Genomic DNA, 24,375 nt, shown 5'->3' on the forward strand with positions numbered 1-24,375 from the left:
AACAGCATCCTTTAGTCCTCGGGACGCTCCCCTGGCCGCTCGACTCGAATGGATAGAGTCGCGGCCCTCAAACAGCGCAGATGCCCCAGCTTTGAGGTGCCCTTATTCGGTCGGGGGCCTTCAAAAGGCGGGGTATACGGTTCAGCGACGTGGAGAACCTGAGGGAGGAGGATGCCAGTAGCGCGGGACCAAAGTATCGACGACAGGTTTGACAGATACAGCTTTTCCACTTCCTTTGGCCGAAGGAGCCGATTGGCTTTCTACCTACCTAGTCATTGGCATGCAAAGATGGCTTGCCGGTTGCAGGGGCCGAATGGACATCTGTGGGCTCTAGGGTTCATTGTGAAAGGGGGGCAGTGATTGGGGACGTGGTAGCAGCTTCACCTTTTCTGCCACAGCAAACATGGCGTGATACAGACACAAGCAGGAGACGATAACAATCTCAATGGCATGGAGAGATACTGTCGCGATTGTCTACAACGTCCACGTCCGCGGTACCGAGAAGGATGCAGGTGGGCGCAGGGAGCGAGGCATCCCAACCGGGCAAGTAAGCCGCGTGAGCAACGAAGTCGACCATGCGGAACCGGGAAGGCCATTGCCCTTCAGTCACATTGCTACCACCCATACCTAGGTACCTGATACCTAGCACCCAGCTTAGGTACTAGGTACCTAGGTGCACATCATCATCATCCAATGGACCAGCACCTGGAGCGTGGGTCTTTCGCTCTGCTCATTATTTCCTCAATCATCAATCTACTTCTTCTCCTCACCCTCCCCATCCTCTTCGCCTTCCCCATCTTCTTCCTGTCGGTTGAACGGGTGAACGGAGGACATCCCAAGGGGTGGTACGGTCCGCCCTCCAAGAATTCTTGCGTCCTGCGTTGTTGTGCTCGTTCAGCACGACTCGAAAGGAAAAGCCTCTCATCACCCACACTCACCATGGTGCTCGCCGTATGGAACCATGTTGCCCGATGCTGTATGAAGCTTCGGATTGGCTGACGCCTTGACTGCCCAGGCTATTGGCCAAATCTGCTCGAATGCATCCATGTCCCATAACCTTGCGCAATGTCAGAAGCTTGTGCAGAAAGCGGTGGCGGCTGGAGCAAAGGTAGGTGGAATGATCGTATTCTCGTCCGGGGTCGCTGGCTCTCTATTTACACGAGACCATCGACTCGATCCTTACCAGCGAAACTACTTTCTAGGCACTCTTCCTTCCTGAAGCCTCTGACTATATCGCCTCCTCCGCGGCGGAGTCGGTAGAGCTCTGTCAGGACGTCTCCCATAGCCCCTTCGTCCGCGGGCTTCAACAAGCCGCCAAGGCTCATTCCTTACCTATCAATGTTGGAATCCACGAGCCGACCGACCCAGCCTCCAAGAGAATCCGTAACACCTTGATCTGGATCGATAAAGAGGGGGATATCGTACACAGGTACCAGAAACTGCACCTCTTTGACCTTGACCTTCGACCAAACGGGCCGAGGCTGAAGGAGAGCGACTCGACTGAGCCAGGGCATGAGATTGTCCCACCATATCCCACACAACTGGGCAAGATCGGTAGTCTGATTTGCTTTGACTTGCGATTCCCCGAGCCAGCACTCAGATTGCGTAGGCAAGGTGCTGATATATTGCTCTATCCGTCCGCCTTCACCGTCCCGACCGGGAAACTTCACTGGGAAATCTTGCTGAGATGTCGAGCAATCGAGACTCAGTGCTGGGTCGTGGCTTCAGCGCAGTGTGGTAGACACAACGGGAAGCGCGTGAGTTATGGCGACACTATTGTCATTTCACCAAATGGCCAGATTGTTGGGCGGCTGGACCACGTTGACGATATAGACAAGGAGGAGGAGCATGCTCGGGAGCCGGGTATCCTCACAGTTGACATTGATCTGGACTCACTGAGAGACGTCAGACGAAGCATCCCGTTGCTAAGAAGGACTGACGTCTACCCGGAGATCTAGCAAGGTCGAATGCGATATACATCATGAAGGCCCAAGGAGCTTCTTTTTACCGAAAGTCCAAATGTCGCGCTTACAGCCAGAACCCCGCGCTTCAGACCGATGCGCCCAACTTTCAGGGTTCAACGCTCATACTGATTGCAAATACTTGGAGCCCATCGAGGACACTAGGAGTTTTCGTTCCTGCCGGCTCTACGCGTCAAACGTCCCGCATTTGTAATGATGCTCTGGGAGTAAGACAACCAAGGCGGGCTGTGTTCAGGTACGTGGATACATTGCCTCCGAAACCAAACATTCGCATAGATGCACAGGAGAACTCTGCCCAACATTCAAGGCAACAAATGCCGCTGAGCATTGGTTCCTCTTTCTCAATTCCGCGGATCGAAGGTCAGTAGCTTACAACATCATCCATTTCCTTTGGTCTTGTTGAATGGGGTCCTTCTGTCTCTCCTAAAGTTGAGATCTTTTTCGAATATAGGATACGCTGCACCTGGTGACCATGTATATATACAAATCCTAGACCCAAACGTCCATGAAGACGGAGATAGTGCCTCGAAGTACGTTGTACGTTCGGGATCCACCAAAACTTCGTACAAAGCTCTCAACCGCCCCTGTCAGTGCGCGCAATCCTTCTACATCATCCGCGGCTGTTGTTGATGGCTTTCCAATAAGGTCACCAAGGCGTATGATGACTCCATTTTGCAAGAGGAGATGGGGGATTCGTCGTGCCGGTCCGCCGTAGGGAGATAGCCCCAGAATACTACCACGAAGATACGCCGAAATCGCGCTCCGAAAACTCGGCCAAAGGTGATCGACAGAATCTGTTTAGGCGTGCTGAATGGAAAATACGCTGAACGACGACGAAGTATCCTCTGTCCGAGATAGATCTAGTCATCTGATTCAGAGACGACGATCTACTACCATCAAAGAATGCACAAGTTACCCTTCGAAGTGAATGGTAGCCTCTATCTTGTTAAGGAAAGCCTCTCAGAGTCAAGGAACGACCTGGTCGATTTTGCGCCACTTGTTCTTGGGCCGGCGGAACATCTTGAAGAGTCGGACGAAACTCGAGCGCTCATTAGCCCTTTTCGACAGATGGGTTCCAGTGATGGATCCATTCCGGGGAAGTTATCAGACTCCTTGACGCCGCAAGTGGTTGACCCCATCTTGGAGCGTCGTACATACCTTTGCCGTATTTCCGACAACGGAGCCTTTTAAATCCAGCGCCAGCGGCCGCTTGCAATCAAGCCGCGCCTGTCTGTCACGACGTCCATTCTTGTCGCTATTCAAGGTATTTCAGTGCCTCTGCTGCCGACATCCATCATGGCGGTGACAATTGTGCACACGACTTGACCATGGCGCCGATGGAAGCACCCGAACCAAGGAACACCCAAACACCGTTTGCCTCGGCTTCCTCGTCCACTCTGGACGAAACCGCAGGGATGGAGAAGCCAGCAGTGCCCCTCGAGGCAGGGTCCGACATGCTGTCGCTCAAGGAACTCGACAGAGACGAACAGACCGTTGCTCCAGAACATGCATCTCCAGCTCTTGAGCCTCGCAATGACCTGGTCGACTTTGATGGCCCAGACGATCCAGAAAACCCCAAGAATTGGTCAAATGCAAAACGTTGGGGGATTACCGTTTCTATGGGTCTTATGGTAAGTTCTCAAAGAGTTCCAATCATCTTCTTCTTCGTATAGAGATCCAGATCGCTGATATGCTTTTGAAAGACCTTTGTGGTCACCTTTGCAAGCTCGATCTATTCTGTTGCTATTCGTCCTGTTGCCGAAGAATACCACATAGGCGAAGTCCCGTCGACTCTTGGAGTGTCACTCTTCCTTCTTGGATTTGTGTTCGGCCCTATCCTCTTTGGACCGGCATCGGAGGTTTTTGGGCGCCGCGTACCTCTCTTTGCGGGATATCTCGTCTTCGCAATCTTTCAAATCCCAGTGGCCGTTGCTCAAAACGTGGAAACAATCATGCTCGGTCGCTTCTTCGGAGGATTCGCCGCTGCAGCGCCATTGGCCGTCGTTGGAGGTTCCATGGCTGATATCTGGGGACCCATCGAAAGGGCATATGGGATTTGCGTGTTTGCAGCCTCCGCCTTCACAGGACCCGTTGCAGGCCCCATCATTGGCGGCTTTGTCACCCAGTCTTATCTTGGCTGGCGATGGACCGCTTGGATCACCTTGATCATGACCGCACTCTTTGGATGTATCGGCTTGGTCCTGATACCCGAGACCTCCGCGGCGAGGATTCTACAAATGAAAGCCAAGCGACTGCGATACGAAACGCAAAACTGGGCACTACATGCCAAAGCGGATGAGAGTCGAATCAATTTCAAGACTCTGAGTACTATATACCTTGTTCGACCGTTCGTCATGTTTGTCCAGGAACCGATCCTGTCCCTCATGACCGCCTATATGAGTTTCATCTACGGCATCTTGTATCTTCTCTTCGAGGCCTATCCCATCTCTTTCCAGGAACAACGAGGCTGGAATCCTGGAGTTGGATCTCTCCCCTTTGCCGCGTTCATTGTCGGCATTGCGATGGGGACCGGCATGATCGCCTACTCCACAAGGACCAACTTCACAAGAGCCTTTAAGAAACACGGAAAGGTGATTCCCGAAGAGAGACTGCCGCCAATGATTGTCGGAGCCGCCGTCCTTCCGATCGGTCTCTTCCTATTTGCTTGGTAAGTGCGCCCTTCTTCCCTCGCCTGACTGTCTCTGGCGACCCCGTTCTAATCGTAAGCAAAATTGTTTGCTGACCTTACGGCAGGACATCCGATCCACATATCACATGGGTCCCACAAGTCCTCGCCACGGCGCTCCTGGGCATGGGATGCCTGTCGACTTTCTGGCAGGGCACAAACTTCATCATTGACTGCTACGGGTTCTATTCCAACAGTGCCATCGCCGTCAACACTTTTGTCCGGTCTATAGCTGGCGCGGGCTTCCCTCTGTTCGCCCCAGCCATGTACCACAATCTGGGTGTGGCATGGGCAACTTCGCTGCTGGCATTTCTTTGCGTGGTTTTCTTCCCGGTGCCGGTCCTCTTCTATATATACGGGGCCAAGATCAGGGCAAGATCAAGGTTTAGGCCAGTCAGCTGAGACTGTCGCAGCAAAAGAAAGACGCAGAAGCCTTCCTCCAGCAGAAGCGAATATGAGAGAAGTGAACAGCGGAGAAGACATTCTCTCGCTTTGCCAAAAGTCCACCCCGTCCTCCCCCAGAGCAATAACTATTCTATCGAGGAAAGGGAACCCGGGCGGACAGGATGCCAAAGTGCCGCCGCCGTTATTAACCAATCCACGGGCACCCAACAGGGCTCCAGGCCGGATGTCTATGGCGACCCACGAGAAGGAAACGACGCAGAGGGGGCCCAAGATATGAGCAAAATGTCCGCGACAAAGGCACCCGTCACCAGGTTCGAGTGACAACAGTGGCGAGAATGACACGATGGGACCGGGATAGATTGGGTCTGCATGGAAAAGACGCTATACATATGATATAACATAGAATTGTTCAATATTAGTTTAGTGGCCACCCCGACCAGCAGTAAGAGATAGAGATTTGCTCGACAAGCAGGGGCTTCACATCCCTTGACGATGAGTGATAGTACCGTCGAACAGTTACCGTATGAAGCCCTCGTACAGTAAGTCGGTATTCCCATATCAAGCAAGCTCCTTGTGAAACTCCGCGGTCCGATTCGGGCCGAATCTGGGGATATTAAGTACTTGGCGCCCACACGTTTAGCGGCGACCCGGTCCATTGCCGTTTTACCACTTTGTCACTCCTTCAGGCCTTGATCTCCATTTCGACAACTTCGGCATTCACCAGAGTCTTATCAAGCCTGGCTCGCTCTTCGGCCGAGAGATGTGTGAGATCGAGAGCGATCTCGTCGCCGAACTTTTTCCCGATTTCCTCCAGCGCGAGCCCCTTGGTTTCCGGGTAAAACAGCGCCATGATCGCGGCTCCAAACAACGGGACAATGACGAAGATTAGGTAGTATTTCCAACCAATGTTGTTGAACGCGACGGGGGCAGACATGGTGTAGATCAAGCTGAATGCAAACAGACCAGAGACGCTGAAGCCGGCGCCTTGGGCGCGGATCGAAGTCGGGAAGATCTCGGAAGAGTAGACGTAGGATGAGGCATCCATCGAGCCGCCGAAGAAAGTCACGACTGGTCAACAATGTCAGGGTGCTGAAGGGTAGGAATTGCATTTTGAAGCCAGAGACATACACAGGTACAGGAAGAAGACGCCAAATCCATTGCCCACCCGATTGTCGGTCCCGCCGTATCTCGCAAGACAAGCGGTGAACCCAGCAACGGAGATAGAACACCCAATCTATATGCATCAGTAGCCTGTTGCCACGGAAGTGCACCACAAGCAACAACATACCTGCCCAACAACCATGATCGGGATCCGGCCGACTTTGTCGAGGAGAAGCGAATTGATGAAGTTCATGAAGGCGGCCCAAGTGTCCCATAGGGCGTACAGCATCAGAGGCATGGCGCCGTACAGACTGAGGCCGTTGTAAAGCAGGACTTGATAGTTGTTGATTACCAGGCAGCCCGTGCTCTGGACCAGACCACTGCGACTTGTCAGCAGATGTCTCAAGTTCAAAGAAGGCATCTTGCGAATGATGCTCGGGGGAAGAGGCCCAATACAAAATATTTGACCATCCATATCGGAATGACCCAGCATCCCCTTCAAATTCAGAGTAATATTGCATATCAAGATTGCGAATCCGAGTATGAAGAATGAAACCATATCGGAGGAAAAAACTCACAGAAGGAGAAATCCAAAGAGCAAGCGCTTTCGATAAGACTTCCTGGAAAACAAGAGAACCCAGCCTTGGACCCAGCCTTGTCTCCAACCGTCGCGCTTCTCCAGGTCGAGTTGTTGACGAATTTGATAAAGTTCTTCCCGGGCAATGGTATCGTCCTCGTCTTCGGGTTGGTGGTGTAATCTTTTCAGGATTTCAAACCCTTGTTCTTGCATGTCGTTTGCGACCAGGTATCGAGGCGACTCAGGAAGCCACGGAGATCCGAGTAAGAGGAAGAGCGGTGGGACGATTTGGAGGGCAAGGCAGAGACGCCATTGAGCCACCTGATTCTTTAAGAAATAGCAGCCGTAGCCGGTCCATCCAGCTAAGCCCTGGTATCATGTGTGAGAAAGCAAGTCAAACAGAGATATCGGCAAGGGAAGCTTACGTATCCAACGCAAAGGATGAATCCATGACTACCCACCATTCTCCCACGAGAGTGCGCGGGGGAAACTTCTGATTGATAGAGAGGCGTGATGACAACGGCCATACCAACGCCTAGGCCCATCATGAATCGAGCGACCAGAAACATGGCAATGTGCACAGATCCGGCTTGAAGGGCACCTGCAACGATACAAATACAGGCAGTGATTTGTATGGACCTCTTTCTGCCCACCTTGTCGGCCAGCCAAGTGATGAGATAGCAGCCAATGAACCCACCCCCTGCGAAGAGTCCATTGGTTGCTGGGGACAACAAGTCAGTCAAAACTTTTTTAAATGTCCGTTTTGTCGTCGAAAACCCTCACCTCCAGTGATTCGGGAGCCACCACTTGACTTGATGTCGATGTTGAAGTACTGGAAGAAGGATGGCAAGCCAATGACGGCCCCAATGATTGCAGAGTTGTACCCATATGTTAGGGACCCGAAGGTCACGAAGAAGACGACGAGGAAATTGTACTTGTTTCCTGCACCCATTTTGAGAGTTCGCGAGACTTCTCAGAGCTCTCCGATCGACTGTTCTGAGGTCATACCGGGCTTCAGACTTTATGCCAGCTTTTTCAAATGTCTGGGTGCTGGAAACAGCTGGGGATACCCAGGGCTTCTCCAAGCAACGGCAGTTTCTTCGCGCACCCCATTTACCCCGAAGGAAAGGAGTATATTCAAAAGGGCAACAGCATCCATCGGCAAGCGATTTAACGAGGTTGGGGTACACGTCGACCAGGAGCAGAGAGTGTAGGATTCTCACACTCAAGAATAGTCATCTGAGTCTGGGCCAAGAAATCCATGTGCTCCTGCTGTCAATCCCACCCTTCTTCATGTCCCCACATCTCCGCAAAGTTGGGGAAGATAGGGAAGATCAATTTGGAGCCAGAGGAGATAGGGTGGTTTGTACTCCGTACTTGGTCATGACATGGTTCTTGTTAGTGTCGGTGAGGGTTCAGGAGGGGCGAGGGTTCTTCATCCAAGCTCGCAGCAGCTCCAACACGTAGAGCCGGCAGATGGCAAACACACCATGTCGGCAGCCAAGCTGTTCGATGTATTCTTGAGTCTGATGGGGAGCCGCAGGGGTCGGGCCAGGAGATCGTGGGAAGCTGCTTTGGTATAAGCCGAGCAGCTAGCTTGCTAACATCATAGGCTTTGTCGGCCAGGTCTGGGTCGGGTGAATCATGGGTGGGATGGTAGCTGGACGCCTGAGCCGGGCTCTCTGCGGGGTAGCACCAGACCAAGCACGCGCAGGGAGTCAGCTCTCTTCGCATCTCCTGAAGGCGAGGACGATGCGTAGGCGAGAGAAAGGATGGAGTGGTAGGAATGTCGAAGTCGAAGTTGAGTTTGAGATATGGCTTGTTGTCGGGCGAATATGATGGGCCGAACTTCATCAAACACTAAGCACATCGTTGGGGTCGCAATTAGGTGCACATCATTGCTGGCTGTTGCCGTCGTGCCGTCTCATCCGCGGAGGAGCAAGGAACAGAAGAGACAGACGCCTTTTCGAAAGAATTGCATCCACTGACCTGCTGGTCTAGTTTTCGGAGTTGGAATAGCCAATTCATCTCGCTGAGAAGCGCATCAAGGTCTATCGCCCCGTCTTGGGCGGTCAGGGACTCGATGTTGGATTACTCGCAGGGCGATCAATATTGAGCCGTAGAGCGTGACGTCATCGCAACGTGTCTGTCGTATCTCTGCTGCGTCTGGGGATCTTTAAACTGCGCGAGGGCGAGGGACAATCAAGGCGAAGTTGAGGGTTGACGGCAGCTGGTAAGTCAGTGGTAGGTTACAAGAGCAGCAATGACAATCCGCAAACACAATCCGTGGGAGGAAGACGCCCCGGTTTCAGCACTGGTGTCTCTCCCTGCGAGGGACCTGTCTCTGTTCGCTCGCGCTTCTGGCCCGGCTCGTCGTCCTGGTGACCCCGTAGCCATCCTTTTCACGGGCGCAGGTGGAGCTCTGGCGGCCTATGTCAAGGTCGAACAACACCTGTGTACCTTTGTCAGGACGCTCTTCTACGACAGGGCTGGTTATGACCTTAGCACGCTGCCCTCCAACGTCGAGTCCTTGACCGCCCAAGACGGGGCAATAGACCTTGATGCGCTTCTGAGCAAGATCGATGTCGGTCCACCGTACCTTCTCATCGGACATTCGTTTGGAGGGATCCCACTGCGAGAATTCCTGCACCATCAACTGGTCAAACATCGGCCAGCGAAGACTACAGATATCATTTCTGGGGTCGTCCTATACGACACAGTCTCGGAGCTAGCATGGGCGTTGTTCCCGCGCATGCCGAGTGCTGATCTTCTGGCTGTATCTCAGGACGTGGACTGGGAGGAGCTCACCAATTTCAAGACCGAGTCTGGCATGACCGACGAGGAATGGAATGCTGCGATCGAAGCGAGTCTGCGGACAATCAAGGGTGCCAGGAGAGAAGACACCCATGGGAGTGCACGGGCGTTGGCCAAGAAGCAGCAGTTGGAAAAGCACACCTATCATGGGGGAATCTTGGCCGTGATCCGGTGTAACATGGCGGGAGACTACCAAAAGATGTACGACGAGGGAGTGAGGCTGGGGGGTGGGACGCAAAAGGAGCGGGAGGGAGCAAAGCAGTTTATCGAGGAGTGGAAAATGTACAGCTATCAGATGGTCAAGGCACAGGTTGATCTGGTAGGGAGCAGTGACCAAGGGAGCATCTTGTTCAGGGAGCTGATGGACTGGGGGCATGATAGTCTCATGAGAAAACCTGAATTGGTGGGAGACGCGGTGCGCTGGGTTCTGGCAGCGTTGGAAGAAAAAGGGATGGCGACAGTCGATGCTGTTGCCCGAGGTTCAAGGAGCTAGATAGCTAGATGGTGGTGGCAGAGAGAAATCTAAACCATAGAGCACGCGCGAAGGAAGACAGCACCAGACAGAGACACAAATCATGCAAGTAGAGATGAAGATGGAGATGGAATACGGCCACATAGAGACTCGACAAGAGAAGCCGCGTCTGCTGTCCACGTACGCAAAGTTACAACTCCATCCAAAGACTAGAAGGCGAGATGGTCACCCAATGGGATCCAAAGGCATTCGTGGTCGCCGACGCCAATCAATCTCCGATAGCGCAATCACTCAGGCACCCATCAGATAAGCTCACAGCGGTAATACAACTCTGTGCCATTTGATATGGAATCAAGATCATCAGGTGCTATCAGGCGCCTACCGTCTCGCCGTCTTCCTCAAAACCTCGTCTGGTATCTTTCCATTCTTCACCTTCGCTTGACAGCAAAAAACAATGTGGCCTCTGTGGCCAGTCCTTGTGCTGGTCCTTCTCATTCTCCCACGAGCCGCGCGAACTACAGCATTGCCTCCGCATCAACCGGTCGAAGCCGCCGATCAAGTCCCCAATGCAAACCATGTGTTCAACGCCATCCATTCTTCCATGCGACAATGGGGCTCATCCATCTATCATAACGGCATGTCACTATTCCCAGCCATGGTCCCGGCTGGCACACAGTTCTATCACGGCAACCCCAATATGGCACCCGTCCCAGGCTTAGAATGGCTGGCATTTGAGCCCGAACATGCCATCAATTTTGCACGAAAATTCCATAGGCCTCGTGAGGCAGTACACCCACAGGGGGGGAAAGGTGCGGAATATGCCGACCAGCCTCTTCTCCGTGGCCCAAAGCACCGAATGAGCTCCTCCCTTCTGAACGCAGCACAAGCCATTTTTGGTCCCGTGGGCGAGCGTCATGAACCCGAGCCCGATAGACCTCAGCCCGACCCAGGCTGGCTTCACACTTATCGGACCAAAGAAATAACTCCGCTGCTTTACATTGACGGCATGTCAGCTGGCAAGTGTGATATGGGCACCCTCGATTCGCAAGACATTCTGCTTCTGAATGCTACCTCCGAACATGGCGGCATGGCACAAGAGAGAGAACGAGCAGATGGTCTTTGCAAACTGGCTCATGAGCGCTGGAACGGCAAGGTCAAGGGCTTTATCCGCATGGAGGCCGGTTTCGAGATCATCATGTGCTCTTTCTCTGACACCTTGGATTTTGTACAATCGGTCAGGGCTGGCCCGTTTTCGCCAGATGATGCCGATTCAAGTACTGACAACAAAGGCTTCGGTTGGGGAATGTGGAAATGGATCAAATTTGTAGCGGCTCGTTATGACGGCATTGGCGGCGGCAGAGTCAGGCTAGACTACGATCACTTCGTGACGGCATATGCCTATGATCTCGACCTGTTCACAGGAGAAACCGACTTGCCTAGGCTGAAGAACCTTTCACCCGTGGCTCTGGACAGAGTCCGCAAAGACGTTGACAGAATGATTGACTCATGGGATCCTGCCACTACCTTGAATGATAAGGGCTCTGTCGACTGGCAGAGCGTTGCAGATATGGTGGTTGAACGTTATGCTGGCGCGTTGAAGTACCTGATTGGAGGCACTTTGACAAGTGCTGAAGACCTTTTCGAGGAGCTGGAAGTGATTCTCCGTGTCTTTGTCGACTCAGACGCGCGAAACACAACAGCCGAGGTGAATCGGTGTGTGGCCCAGTTCAATCCGTTCGAAAGCAATGCCTTGAACTCATTTGCGGGCCGCTCGATCCACACTGTGACGAAGAAGATCTGCGAGACTCTATTCGCCGCGTACAACACGAATGTTACGCTATCGCAGTCAATGGAGAACTTGCGGTTGCTCACCGAGTACCTAGATTGGTCGGTCTGGAAAAGGTGTCCTCAGTGCGCGTTCAACGAGGTCTGTTTCATACCAATGTGGCCATTTGGTGCTGCAGAGGATCGGGAGCATCCACGTTGTAGAAATTCCAGTGAGTTGAACGGAAGAATGGGTTACTGGGGAAACCCTCGTCCTCCAGGGAGAGATCCTCGTCCCCCGGGGAAGGCTCCTCGTCCTTCAGGGAAGGATTCTCATCCTCCAGGTAAGGGTCCTCGTCCCCCGGGGAAGGATCGTCGTCCTCCAGGGCACGATTCTCGTCCTACCAGGAAGGATCCTCGTCACTCTGGGAAGGACGGTGGGATGTGAGAGAAAGCAAAGGAAGATGCCTCACAGGAGAAGTGGGTGTGCCTCAAAACCCCAACGTGGATACTCGATTTTCAGCTAGGCGTAGAACATATTGCCAATTGGTAGAGAGGGGCATGTGGCCACCTGCTTCCTCGTTTCTTTCGATAATCACTGGTTTGATGACATGAACATGGAACAAACTCATTCAATAGTCCAGCGGCCACCCCTGAATAGAGGACAAAATTCCAGTTGTGGCATTGTTGTATTTGTTGTGCGTTACGTGTCTGGGTGCAGCTTCACCTATATATTGTAGAACGAGGCAGTCTAGAGGGCCACCAAGCTCATGGAAGCTGTTGTGAAGAGTGTATCAATGTATCACTTCCGTAGGTTGGCTTAGCAGATTTCGAGTAGACATGCAACAACCTCAAGCATAGCGGCAACTCATACACCGATAACAAAGCAGAAGGTCTTGGACAGAGGGATATTATTTTCCAGGGCTTCCGAGGGTCTAGAACGTGGCAGAGGAGCTGTGGGACACAATCGCAGAGTTGTGAGAGAGCAGATGGGGATTTATCGAGTCGCCCTGTCCTCTCAAGATGGACTTGGTGTTGATGATGCAGGTTGTAAGATGCAATTTGAACTGTTGTTGAGTCGACGATTTCGGGCGCCACTCCGACCTTTTTCCGATCGAACCCCGCCAAACCATCTCTTAATTAATACCTGCGGTTGCGTGTCAGTTCTCGATATCTGACCACCCGCCAAACATACGAGGGACCCTCCATGCACAGCGGTCAATATGACGGATGGGAGTGCTCAACACGACGTCCCAAAAACCTCGGACTCCTATTACGACCTGGGATCGTTCAGTCGACCTGTAAGCACAAGCAACAAAGAAGCTCAACTATGGTTCGATCGTGGTCTGGTTTGGAGCTACGCCTTCAACCACGAGGAATCTGCAGAATGTTTCCGGAAAGCCATCAGCCTGGACCCAGGGTGTGCCATGGCTTACTGGGGTCTAGCGTATGCCCTGGGTCCCAACTACAACAAGCCATGGGAATTCTTTGACGGAGAGGAGCTCGAATCAACTGTAACTAGGACACACGCTGCTGTGAGGAAGGCCAAAGCCGAAGCGAGCCATATCACAGCGGTCGAAAAGGCCCTGGTTGATGCCCTCGAGTTCCGATATCCCCATGCGCAAGCAGCTGCTGATTGCTCCATCTGGAATCAACCATACGCCAATGCCATGCAATCAGTATATCAAGCATTCCCTGACGACCTTGATGTGGCCACCCTCTACGGTGACGCCCTGATGAATCTCACGCCTTGGAGACTCTGGGACTTAACCACCGGACAGCCAGCCCCTGGAGCAAGGACGATAGAAGCCAAGGCCGTCCTTGATCACGCCTTAGCTTTGAAGGGTGGTTTGCAGCATCCCGGCCTGTTACATCTCTATATACATCTGATGGAAATGTCCGGCCGCCCCGAACTTGCCATGCCCGTAGCAGATCATTTGAGAGGGCTGATACCTGATGCTGGCCATCTCCACCATATGCCTACCCATCTCGACATACTTTGCGGCGACTACCGCCGAGCGATCGCTTCGAACACCGATGCAATCTACGCGGACGAAAAGTTTGTGGCTCGTGCTGGTCCACTGAACTTCTATACGCTCTATCGATGCCACAATTACCATTTTCGCCTGTACGCTGCAATGTTTGCTGGCCAGTCGAAAGTCGCGCTGCAAACTGCCAGCTGGATCGAAGCAACGGTCCCAGAAGAGCTCCTCCGTGTCAAGTCCCCTCCAATGGCCGATTGGCTCGAAGCCTTCCATGGGATGCGTGTGCACGCCCTCGTTCGCTTTGGCTTGTGGCAGGAAATTCTTGAGCTGTCTCTACCCAAAGACGAGGAACTCTACTGTGTGACAACAGCCTTGATACACTACGCAAAAGGTATTGCATTGGCAGCTACGGGAAAGGTGGGGGAAGCAGAGAAGCAGCGGATCATCTTCAACGAAGCAGTGTCGCGGGTGCAATCCACCCGAACACTTTTCAACAACACCTGCCTTGACATCCTTGCAATTGCGCGATCAATGCTGGATGGCGAATTGGAATATCGCCGCGGGAACTTCGAGGCAGCGTTTGAACATCTCCGCAAATCCATTGCTCTCGATGATGCACTTCCGTATGATGAGCCTTGGGGGTGGATGCAACCGCCTCGGCATGCTTATGGTGCTCTCCTGCTGGAACAAGGCCATGCCGAACTCGCCGCAGCTGTGTACAGTGCCGATCTGGGATTCGATGACACTCTCCCTCGAGCTCTTCGCCATCCAAACAATGTTTGGGCTCTCCGTGGATACTATGAATGTCTGATGAAGCTGGGTCGTATAGCCGAAGCTCGACTTATTCGACCCCAGCTGACGCACGCCACAGCCATGGCAGATATACCCATCAAATTTTCATGCTTTTGCCGGACAGATCATGCTAGTGGGCCAGTACAAGAGCGTTCTGCATGATCAGGCGATGACCAGTAGATGTATGCGACTTCTCTTGCTCTCCATTTCCACATCTTCCCAATCATTTGGCTGGTCTCTTTACCATGTACAGTGCGAGATCAGTCTTAGTTGCGTCGATGGGAACACACCGATCCAATGATGTATTTACTGCAGGTTGGGTCGGGCTATCCGCAAGGAGGCTCATGAAGATGACAAGAAGGGGACTGCCCACCCACTGTAGGTGACTGATCTTGTTGTTGTCGACCTCGGCTCATTAAATGAATGGTGACCTAGTCTTATGTCGATTTGCCCGGCAGCAGACTACTTAGGGTTGAAGCTGGGGTATTTCCGAAAGGTCACGGCGACAGCAGGCGAATGACGATGCGGTGCGGTGCCAACGCTCTCCGCAGCACCAGCCGGGGCGCAGCTCGCTTAGGTGAGGATTATTGGGCGCTAGGCTCTGGGCCGGGCGGAGCTGACACCCACAAAATTGCCGTGGGGGCGCTTCTCCGCATCCCGCCCCTGACCGGCCCCTTGAAGAAGGTCCCCATATGCTCTGCCATTCGGGCTGCTGTCGCCGCTGTGGCCGCCGCCGCACTTATCTAAGCCGTGGACCCCTCCAAAAAAGCAGTCCACGATTCTCTCTAGTCGCAGGCAGTCGCAGATATCTGCGCCGTGGTCGCAACCATGGAAAATTTCCACGACTTGATTAGAAACCAGGCTCTCCTCTCCTCAGCTTGCATCAAGCAGACGGAGACCCCTACCGGCGCCTCCAGCACCCCAGAGAAGCGCTACCGATGTAAAGAGTGTGGGCAGAGCTTCTCCCGCGCTGAACACCTGAAGCGCCATCAAACTCGACGTGAGTAACAGCAGAAAGACTGTGCAACGCCGCTAACTTGCCTTGTGAAGATACCGGGGCTAAACCATTCTCTTGTGTCTTCTGCTCTCGAGACTTCTCGCGCAAGTACGATATCCAACTTCTCAGTACCCCAAAGTCGTGCAGCTGATGCCCTGGGCAGGGATCGCCTTCAAACGCATTATGGCCACTGCCAACGGCGGGGAGACCGGGATGTCCCCAACTCGATTCCCAAGGGTCGACGACCGCATGCTTGTGTGACGGTGAATACATTGGACGAAACAACAAAGTCATACAACGTGACTGACCTCTATCAAGTGCATTTCCTCCAAAATTCGGTGTGACGGAGGCAGTCCTTGTGCACAGTGTAAGAAGAAACAAGTACAGTGTCGCCAAAAGCACTCTCTACGAGACAAGTCAAGTAGGCCCTCTAGTCCGCCACATGTAGACAAACCGCTTGGCGATGGTGCTGATTGTTTTCCAGTTGCCGAGAAGCTGGGCCCCCTAGGCGACCGTGTGTCCATTCAGGCACTCCTCAACGGCGGCACCGACACATTCACAGAGACCTTCAATCTCCCTCCTTGCGATGATCGGCAAAGAGGGCTGCAGTTCCATCAACAAAATGAAGAAGGGGAGGAAGAGGAAAACGACGACGCCGATCCGAAATCGGAAGATGACGGTCTTGCTACTTTCGACTTTTCCGGGATGTTTCAGATACCTATGGGAATTGATGATCAGTATCTGGACTTTTGGACAGGGCCTTTTGGGTTGATTCAATCCCCTTCATATACTGATTTACAGCTGGAACTTTACGACCCGGCCATGATATCGCCGGACGCTCACATTGGCTCCACACCCTCCAGCTCGACACAGCAGCCTTCGGATCAGGCGCCGTATGTCTCAGCGCTGAACATGGCAATCTACAATAAGCTATGGTGCCTGGCTTTGGATGAGAAATCTCGCCAAGAATTGACTGCATGCCTGAATTTTGTCTTGACCGCGGAGAAGATCCGCAAGTTCATCTCGCTCTACTTCCGGAATTGGCATCTGAACTGCCCCATCATTCATCGACCGTCGTTCGATCCCTCCAAAGTCCCAGTGGGCTTGGTCATCAGCGTGGTCTTCATCGGGGCGATGTATTCCAAAGATCAGACAGAAAGGCTTGCCGCGAAGAGACTGGTCGATGTTGCGGAATTGGTGGTCTTCGATTCGGAAATTTTCTCCTTTGAGGTCGAAGTCACTCGATCTATAGAAGGCGACTCTCTGCCGACACGTTCAGACTCTCTTCAACAAGATCGGGACTGGGAGATTTTCCAAGAGCTTCAGGCTGGCTATTTGATGGTCATTGCGCAGTATTGGGGAGGCACACGGGGTTCTAAACGAAGAGCAATGCAATCCCGGCTTGGAGATGTCATCAATGTTCGAGCTTACCCTCCCGATGCTTAGATTGTCACTAACCAGTCTCTCCAGGTCGCTCGTAGCATGCAGCTGCATCATGCGCGTCATCGGCCGTCCGATCGCATCTCCGAAGTTGCTTGGCTACAGAAAGAGACGAAGATCCGGTATGTTCACCACCTCCGTCGTTAACTTTTGCTGACTGCATTCACCCAGAACTATATCAGTTATTGCATTACTTGATTGCGCCATGAGAATATATTCAAACTATCCTTGTCGCATAACGCTCGGCGAACTCGACAATGACCTACCCTGCAAAGAAGCCATCTTCAGCTCACGACACCCTTTCATGCAGGACGACTCCATCTTTGCACCAAGATTGACGATGTCTCAAGCGTTTGCTCTTCTTTTTGATGGAAAAGCAAAGGCTTCTGATTCAACAACAGCATCACAGGCGGATCCGTCCGAAAGTGGGGCGTCCTTAGAAGAAACAGAAGGCGGTTGCAACCTCACCATATTTGATCTATTCATTCTCATCCACTGTAAGTCCGTCTTTTACTTTGGTCTGCTGCTCTGTCGTCTTTGGCTTGGTGAGCACTGGCTAAATGGCGATTGACTAACCTCTTTCTCAGTTCTGTACACGTACGTACACTCCTGTGTAATGACAATGTCACTCAACTTGCCCACGACAAACTTTGGTCGCCGGATCAACGGGGCCAAGTCTTCGAATTTTGCCACGGGCCCCATGGCACAAGAAATCAAGGGCGCTTTGGAAAGATGGCGCCAACTGTGGGAAATCTTGCACTCGCAGACTTCGGATAAATCCCTGAAAGCCGAAGGCATGTACAGAAATGCGCTTCACTTCTGGGTCGTCCTTCAATTCATCATGGCCAAAGAAGAAGCGGTCGATGTTATCACCAGCATGGAAGTCAACTGCGATGACGCGCTGACCAAGCTCAAAGTCCTCTTTCAGAATGACAACGAGCAAGAAATGTGAAAAAAAACAAATAATGTGAGATTAGTCTGGGAAACTATGGCTCGCTCCTTCAGCGACGAGTGTCCAGTATCCTCTGAATAGGACTTATGGAACTGCAATTAATTGCCGTCCTGCTTGCGCCAGCTTTTCTTGAGCAAAGCAGATGCATACCTAGGTAAGTACGAGGTAATTATCAACGGGGTACATCCCTTATCGGCTAGCCACCTATAGACTAGATCGGGCAAGCACGTGACTCGGAGCTATTCCATACTTAGGTACGAGGAGGGAGCCCAACAGCGCTGAAAATCAAAAGACCCCTGGCCGCAAACTCGAAATATTCAGACCTTCTCAGCGTGGACAGTGATGCCACTCTTCGTAACTTCGTCGAGCTCCTTTTCAGCGATCTCGCGGGCCCTCTCTGATGAGACGCATTGATATGTCTTGAATTGACTGCGCGGCACCTTGTTGACAAACATCTCATCGATTTCCTCCAACGAACGTCCTTTGGTCTCCGGGATGAGGAAGAAGAAAAACACTGCAATCCGAAGTCAGCGTCTATTGGGAGTCACATAAAAGCAGGGAGAAACTGACCGAATGCAATCGCATTCGACCCCGCCCAAATGTAGCCATACTTCGCCCCCCAGTCGAGATTGTTCGCATTCAGGAAATATGGTGTGCAGTACGAGATCAGCCCTGTAAAAATGGTCAGCCTCAGCTCCGAACAATGGTCCTTTGTTTCAAAACTCACAGTTGAAGAAATAGTTGATGCCAGTGCCGAGGCCAACACTGAAGACTCGCAGTCGAGAGCTGACAAGCTCCCCTGCAATCGGCCAGGTAATCGTGCCCGTGAAGCCATTGTAGAAGAAACTGAACATCAGCGCAAAGCCCACCAGCGCTTGGCCAGCACTTTTTCCATGTCCAGCAAGGCTCAACAAACCAATGACCAACATGCAGATGCAGCAGCCGGCAGATCCGATCAAAAGCATCGTGCGGCGGCCAAAGACTTTGTGCATTAGAAACATGCCGCACATTGCGCCGATCAATCCGAGACAATTCTGCAGAATGGTCGCCTGGAATGGCTTGTCGATGCCTGCCATCTGGTAGAAGAACGTGCTGTACGAGATTGTGAACCAGACTCCAGACGCTGCATGCGATGCGATAGCCCCCGCTGCCAGGATCGTCCGCCGGCGATCGGTACCCTTGAACATGTCCAAGACCGAGGTTGTCGATGCTAGTTCTTTTTCTTGGTCAATCCCTCTTTGCATCTCGACGAACTCCTCGTTCAAAAGCTCTGCCTTGAGAGATTTGCCTCTGATGCTCTCCAATGCTCGGCGGGCCTCTTCTGGCCTGTTTTGCAAAAGGAGCCAGCGAGGCGATTCTGGGACAAAGAATAGGAAGATACTGAGCAGGAATGGGATCGCGAATAACGAAGCCAGAGGAATCCGATATGCCAGACGGCTGTGCAGGTTCTTGCTATAGTTGTCGGCAACGGCTCCGAGAATGCTTCCGAGATTCACCCAAAATCCAAAGAACGAGGCAAGCAAGGCCCGGTGCTGTGGGGGAGCCAGCTCCACCGTCATGATGTTGCTGAACAAGATGAACCAGCCGTTCCCCAGCCCCAGAAGAATCCTGCCGGCATAGAGGCCTGCAAGACCATTGGCTCCGACCTGGACGCCGCATGCCACCATCGATACGACGGCGGCAATCCAGATTGCCGGTTTGCGACCGAACCGATGGGAAAATGGACCGCCGAGGAGCACCGCGACAATGGTACCGACGTTGAGGAAGCTTGAAATCAGCTGCTGAGGCTTGGTATTGATATTCCAGCCGGATTTGACTTTCGGGTCCTTGTAGCCAAAGACTTCGAGGAAACCGATCATGGCCTGGAAACCAGCGACAGCAGCGGTATCTGCGAAAAGGTCAGCGCCGTCAAGTGCATCCTGGTGAAAGCTCTTACCAAAGCCATACTGGCAATTGGCCATGCTGACCGCACAGCAAATGACCAAACATTTCCAATTGTCGATGAGGTGGTTGTTTCTTCCTTCGCTAATCATCTTGACTCGTGGGACGGCAGTCCTCGTGGGATGACAAGGCGGTATGCGAGATTTGGTACACCGAAAGGGCATCCATTCGCCTGATTATATCAATTCTCCAAGAGTCTGGGGATTTGGATCCGGGGGAAGATCGGACGTCAAGGGCAAGTACCCCAGCCGCTCGAATTCCGGACAGCCTCGTCCGGAATCTGGCCGGTGGCTCCCACGCAACCAATGGTACGGCTCCCCATGTGCTGGGGACCTACCCGTCGCAGACAGAAACGTCTCGCTTGACCCATCGAGCAGCCTAGCTTCGTCTTTTTTTGCATGCTGTCCTGCATCCACCGAACCAAGAGCGTCTCGCTCGTGGGGCTTCTCGACATGCATGCCTCCAATTCCTTTGCTTCGGTGTGCTAGGTTCCCAGGGGAATCGCTGGAAGCGGTACTCTTTGTGGGTTCGGTGCATTGAGGATTTCGGCAGTTGTCCCGTGTCGCGTGGCATCTCGAACCTTTTCAGCGCTGCTGAGTTCAAGATTTGGAGTACGCAGGGGGTAGAACGGCGGCATAACCTCCACTTGCCCTGTGACCTGCAGATTGCTATATCAAGTTTACTCGTATACCGTTGTCCTCGGGCCAAAATTCTTGCAACTGAAGTTACCAGGCCTCTTTGTCAGACCTCGAAAGCGCAATGGACCACACCAACAGGCGGCCGATGACTGCATGCCAGAAAATACTGGTTCATCATGCTCTTGGTCTCGAGACTCCGTACGTGGAACCAGGTACCGTGATCCGCGTTGCTCCAGATTGGTTTCTGGCATCGGAAGTCGCTTGGTTTGGCATGAACAAAGCCTATGAGCGTATGGGACGTCCCGGCATCCGCCGCAAAGACAGGTTCTGGCTGGCAGGAGACCATGTCGTGGACCCACGAGTGAACCACAGGGCCTACGAGAAGTCTCTTATTGAGGCCTGTGACCAGATTGCAAAAGAAATGGACCTCGGGGACAACTATGCTGGACACAACACCACGATCATGCACACCGAATATTATCGCTCTCGATGTCAACCCGGCATGCTTGTCATCGGCGCCGACTCTCACACCTCGTCTGCTGGAGCGCTCGGGAGTCTCGCAATTGGCGTTGGGTCTACCGATATGATCTTGCAGCTTGTCACTGGAGAGACCTATCTCGAGGTACCAGAGATTGTCCGCATCAACTTTATCAACACGCCACCCCTTGGGACCAGCGGTAAGGACGTTATCCTTGGGGTAATGCGCAAGCTCCGAAGAAATACTGTCGCAGCAGGCCGTCTTGTCGAATACACTGGAGAAGGACTTCAGTACCTGTCGTGTGATGCAAGATTCGCCATTGCAAACATGACGACCGAGTTCGGCGGCATCGGGGCTTGTATTGTTCCAGACGGGGTAACCATGCAGTACATTCAACGTCGGAGGGACCCTCGACATAAATCAGACAGCCTGTACTTCCGGCCAGACGATGATGCGCAGTATGCTGAGACATTCGATGTGGATTTGTCAGAATTGGAGCACTTTATTGCGCTGTACCCGTCCCCAGACAACGTTGTGCCCGTCTCCGAAGCTAAAGAGCAGCTGCAACACCTCCAAGGGGTCTTCATAGGAGCATGCACCACGACCGAAGAAGAGTTGATCCTGGCTGCACTGGTATTAAAGGAGGCGATGTCTCAGGGCTTGAAACCCGTGGTGCCGGGCTTGCGGCGCGTAACTCCGGGGTCCAATTCCATCATCAACAGGCTGAAGGAACTAAACCTTCTAGAGGTCTACGAACAGGCGGGCTTCGAGATTGGCGCACCTGGGTGTAGCTACTGCGTGGGTATGGGGGTCGACAAGGCTGGCCAAGGGGAGGTGTGGCTGTCTTCCCAGAATAGAAATTACCGTGATCGAATGGGACCCGGGTCAATCGCAAACATTACTTCTGCAGCAACGGTGGCCATTTCTAGCTTTTCGATGTCGTTGCAAAGTCCCACGGATATCCTGGGTAAGATCGACATGGCCGAGTTCGACGCCATGAGGAGATACGGTGCACAGGAGCCACGAGAATCACCAGGATATGTCGAACCGGAACTCCTTCCCACTGTCCGAACAAAGACCGATGCAGACCTCCTCCCATCGGCAGAAGAGAAGCCGCCGCCATCACTTCCCGAGTCGATTCGAGGGCGAGTGCAGCGGTTCGGGGACAACGTTGACACGGACAGTATCATTCCGACGGACAAATGCCATTCTCACCTTACCCAAGAAGAGGTTGCCCGGGGTGCATTCTGCTATACTCGACCCGAGTTTTATGATCGTGCACAGGCCGGTGCCTCGATCGTCGTTGCGGAAAAGAGCTTTGGCTGTGGCTCGTCTCGAGAGCAGGCTCCGAAGGCGCTAATGTGGGCGGGCATTCAAGCAGTGATTGCAAAGTCGTACGCCTTCATCTACCAACGAAACCAAGTCAACAACGGCTTGATGGGGATCAAACTCCAGGACGATGACTTCTACCAGCTCGCTCAAGAAGGGGAAGAGGTGGTGATTGACGTCAAAAACCGGCAGATCCATTGTGGAGGACGAACATGGGATTTCCGGCTGGATCGTATTCAGGAACAACTGCTTGCCGAAGGTGGATTGATCAGCACTTATGAAAGATACGGACCCAGTTTGTTCTCTAAGCTGCAGAGCCTGGATCAGAAGGCTGGCAACGCTTCGCGAGATGCTGCTGAAGCTGGGTTTGTTGAGGAATCGTCGAAAACCACGTCTCTGGAATGGTGAGGGAGCTTGAGCTAACATAGAACCATAGCAAGACTCGCGAGAAGACCAAATTGCAGACGAACAGCCACGAACACAAGTATGTTCTTATTACAAAATTACCACATGTGTTACAGACTTCAAGCATGCTCTGTCGCCGGCCAAGAGTACGTCCCAGGGTGAGCTAGGACGGGTAATACTCCAAGCCATATTCGGTGGCACCCTCCAGGGTGTGAATTGGCTTGCCGGCCTTCTTCAAGCGCTCCAATTCGTTTCTTTTCATTTCCTCTTGCATCTGCATTGGAGTGAAAGGGGTCAGTATGGACTTGACTTGGTTCAAAGTTTACCATGAAGGCAATGCCCGTGGAGAATGCAGCGTACCTTTATCCTGCCGCCAGCACTCGGGAGTAATTCTCTTGGTCCAGTAATCTTCCACTCGGGCAAACCTTCGGGTCGACCCAGTTCCCTCAATGTTTTGGCCTCAACAAGGCTGTAGTTGCCGTCTGGACGGTTATAGTTGAATGGCTCTTTCAAGGCCACGGGGGGGTTTGTAATGATTCGGACGCTTCGGAGGAGATTGCGTGATGCCGAGTGCAACATGAACGGATGCAAGAAGTACACGTCGCCCACTTGCCCCGTAGCTTCGTGGAAGGACTCGTCGCGAGTCAGGCTGGAATCTTTCACCCAGGAATTCCAGAGCTTGCGGCGCTCAGGGTTGGATTTGGGGATCTCGGGCGTGCCTCGAGGCGCCAGGTAGGGCGTGGCTCCTTGCGGTAGCGAGTACTACGGTCGCCAACGGCTGGTAAGAGAAAGAAGCATCAAGCGAGTCTGGCGAGGGACGTCAAAGCAAGCTGCTGCAGCTGCAAACATACCAATTTTTCAGCCACCAACTTGATCCCATCCGTGCAGATGACGGTGCCTCCTCCCTTGGGTTTGATCTCGGTGAACAGGGGAATCACCAGAAGAGCTTGCTCCGGGGAGTCGAGGAAGTGGGTGAACCAGTCTCCATCGCAGTGCCAGTTGTCCAGCGACCTGAAATCCAAGGGATCGGTTTCCTTGTATTCGGGCTTGCCCAGGTTGGGAATGAAGCCATCTTTCCAGTATTTGCACCTGTTGCAGAACTGAGCATGCAACACTCTGGGAACGTATACATATATATTCCCACGATACGTGGACGGCTCATACATACCAGTCGGCGACTCGATCCTCTCCGCCCACCAACTCACACATTGCGGCGTATGCTTTGGGCGCGTGCTCCTTGACCGAGATGACCGTGTGGCCGGGCATGTTCAACTTCTCCGTCGGCCACGTCGATTTGTCGTCCGGATCCGCGCCGAGTCTCGTCCAGATGGAGCTCGTCCATCTCTCTGCGAGTTCGGTGGAGAAGCAGTTCTCGACCTTGATGAACCCGTGCTCCAGCCAGTGCTGCTTCTGCTCCTCCGTCAAGGAGTAGTCGGACCATTCGCTGATCTTTCCAGGCATTTTCTTAGTCCTTTCGAATTCTTATTGCCGTTGCGCGACGCGAGAGTGAGAAGGATCGATTAGGCATTCCAGAACCCCAGCTCTCGCGTCAGTGGAGATCGTCCAGGGCAGATATACACGCAGGACGCCCTTCGACTCATGGGGACAAAGGCTATT

The 24,375-nt window shown here is 52.9% G+C and overlaps 10 protein-coding genes across 10 annotated transcripts; 7 read left to right on the plus strand and 3 right to left on the minus strand.

Moving 5' to 3' along the window:
- Positions 1-939: 939 nt before the first annotated feature.
- Z520_10278 (uncharacterized protein) lies at positions 940-1,958 on the plus strand (the record flags this gene model as incomplete). The annotated part of the gene is made up of 3 exons (XM_016780771.1): positions 940-951; positions 1,016-1,108; positions 1,203-1,958. 3 exons carry the CDS (start codon positions 940-942, stop codon positions 1,956-1,958), a joined length of 861 nt encoding a protein of 286 aa, XP_016628064.1.
- A 1,352-nt stretch (positions 1,959-3,310) lies between these two features.
- Positions 3,311-5,070, plus strand: Z520_10279 (uncharacterized protein; the record flags this gene model as incomplete). The annotated part of the gene is made up of 3 exons (XM_016780772.1): positions 3,311-3,613; positions 3,686-4,650; positions 4,737-5,070. 3 exons carry the CDS (start codon positions 3,311-3,313, stop codon positions 5,068-5,070), a joined length of 1,602 nt encoding a protein of 533 aa, XP_016628065.1.
- A 685-nt stretch (positions 5,071-5,755) lies between these two features.
- On the minus strand, positions 5,756-7,703 carry Z520_10280 (uncharacterized protein; the record flags this gene model as incomplete). Its single annotated transcript, XM_016780773.1, has 6 exons — positions 5,756-6,141; positions 6,202-6,307; positions 6,362-6,554; positions 6,753-7,120; positions 7,177-7,472; positions 7,535-7,703. The coding sequence occupies 6 exons, from the start codon at positions 7,701-7,703 to the stop codon at positions 5,756-5,758; spliced, it is 1,518 nt and encodes a 505-aa protein (XP_016628066.1).
- Positions 7,704-9,014: 1,311 nt separating this feature from the next.
- On the plus strand, positions 9,015-10,058 carry Z520_10281 (uncharacterized protein; the record flags this gene model as incomplete). Its single annotated transcript, XM_016780774.1, has 1 exon — positions 9,015-10,058. The coding sequence occupies one exon, from the start codon at positions 9,015-9,017 to the stop codon at positions 10,056-10,058; it is 1,044 nt and encodes a 347-aa protein (XP_016628067.1).
- A 433-nt stretch (positions 10,059-10,491) lies between these two features.
- Z520_10282 (uncharacterized protein) lies at positions 10,492-12,043 on the plus strand (the record flags this gene model as incomplete). Its single annotated transcript, XM_016780775.1, has 2 exons — positions 10,492-11,964; positions 12,002-12,043. 2 exons carry the CDS (start codon positions 10,492-10,494, stop codon positions 12,041-12,043), a joined length of 1,515 nt encoding a protein of 504 aa, XP_016628068.1.
- Positions 12,044-13,024: 981 nt separating this feature from the next.
- Z520_10283 (uncharacterized protein) lies at positions 13,025-14,740 on the plus strand (the record flags this gene model as incomplete). Its single annotated transcript, XM_016780776.1, has 1 exon — positions 13,025-14,740. The coding sequence occupies one exon, from the start codon at positions 13,025-13,027 to the stop codon at positions 14,738-14,740; it is 1,716 nt and encodes a 571-aa protein (XP_016628069.1).
- Positions 14,741-15,406: 666 nt separating this feature from the next.
- Positions 15,407-17,967, plus strand: Z520_10284 (uncharacterized protein; the record flags this gene model as incomplete). Its single annotated transcript, XM_016780777.1, has 7 exons — positions 15,407-15,578; positions 15,629-15,683; positions 15,739-15,838; positions 15,894-16,994; positions 17,046-17,137; positions 17,187-17,512; positions 17,603-17,967. 7 exons carry the CDS (start codon positions 15,407-15,409, stop codon positions 17,965-17,967), a joined length of 2,211 nt encoding a protein of 736 aa, XP_016628070.1.
- Positions 17,968-18,284: 317 nt separating this feature from the next.
- On the minus strand, positions 18,285-20,000 carry Z520_10285 (uncharacterized protein; the record flags this gene model as incomplete). The annotated part of the gene is made up of 4 exons (XM_016780778.1): positions 18,285-18,481; positions 18,538-18,639; positions 18,695-19,855; positions 19,904-20,000. The coding sequence occupies 4 exons, from the start codon at positions 19,998-20,000 to the stop codon at positions 18,285-18,287; spliced, it is 1,557 nt and encodes a 518-aa protein (XP_016628071.1).
- Positions 20,001-20,667: 667 nt separating this feature from the next.
- Positions 20,668-22,761, plus strand: Z520_10286 (uncharacterized protein; the record flags this gene model as incomplete). Its single annotated transcript, XM_016780779.1, has 1 exon — positions 20,668-22,761. One exon carries the CDS (start codon positions 20,668-20,670, stop codon positions 22,759-22,761), a length of 2,094 nt encoding a protein of 697 aa, XP_016628072.1.
- Positions 22,762-22,921: 160 nt separating this feature from the next.
- Positions 22,922-24,219, minus strand: Z520_10287 (uncharacterized protein; the record flags this gene model as incomplete). Its single annotated transcript, XM_016780780.1, has 4 exons — positions 22,922-23,032; positions 23,119-23,520; positions 23,610-23,847; positions 23,927-24,219. 4 exons carry the CDS (start codon positions 24,217-24,219, stop codon positions 22,922-22,924), a joined length of 1,044 nt encoding a protein of 347 aa, XP_016628073.1.
- Positions 24,220-24,375: the final 156 nt, after the last annotated feature.

The sequence above is a fragment of the Fonsecaea multimorphosa genome (assembly GCF_000836435.1).
Source record: "Fonsecaea multimorphosa CBS 102226 unplaced genomic scaffold supercont1.29, whole genome shotgun sequence".
NCBI lineage: Eukaryota > Fungi > Ascomycota > Eurotiomycetes > Chaetothyriales > Herpotrichiellaceae > Fonsecaea > Fonsecaea multimorphosa.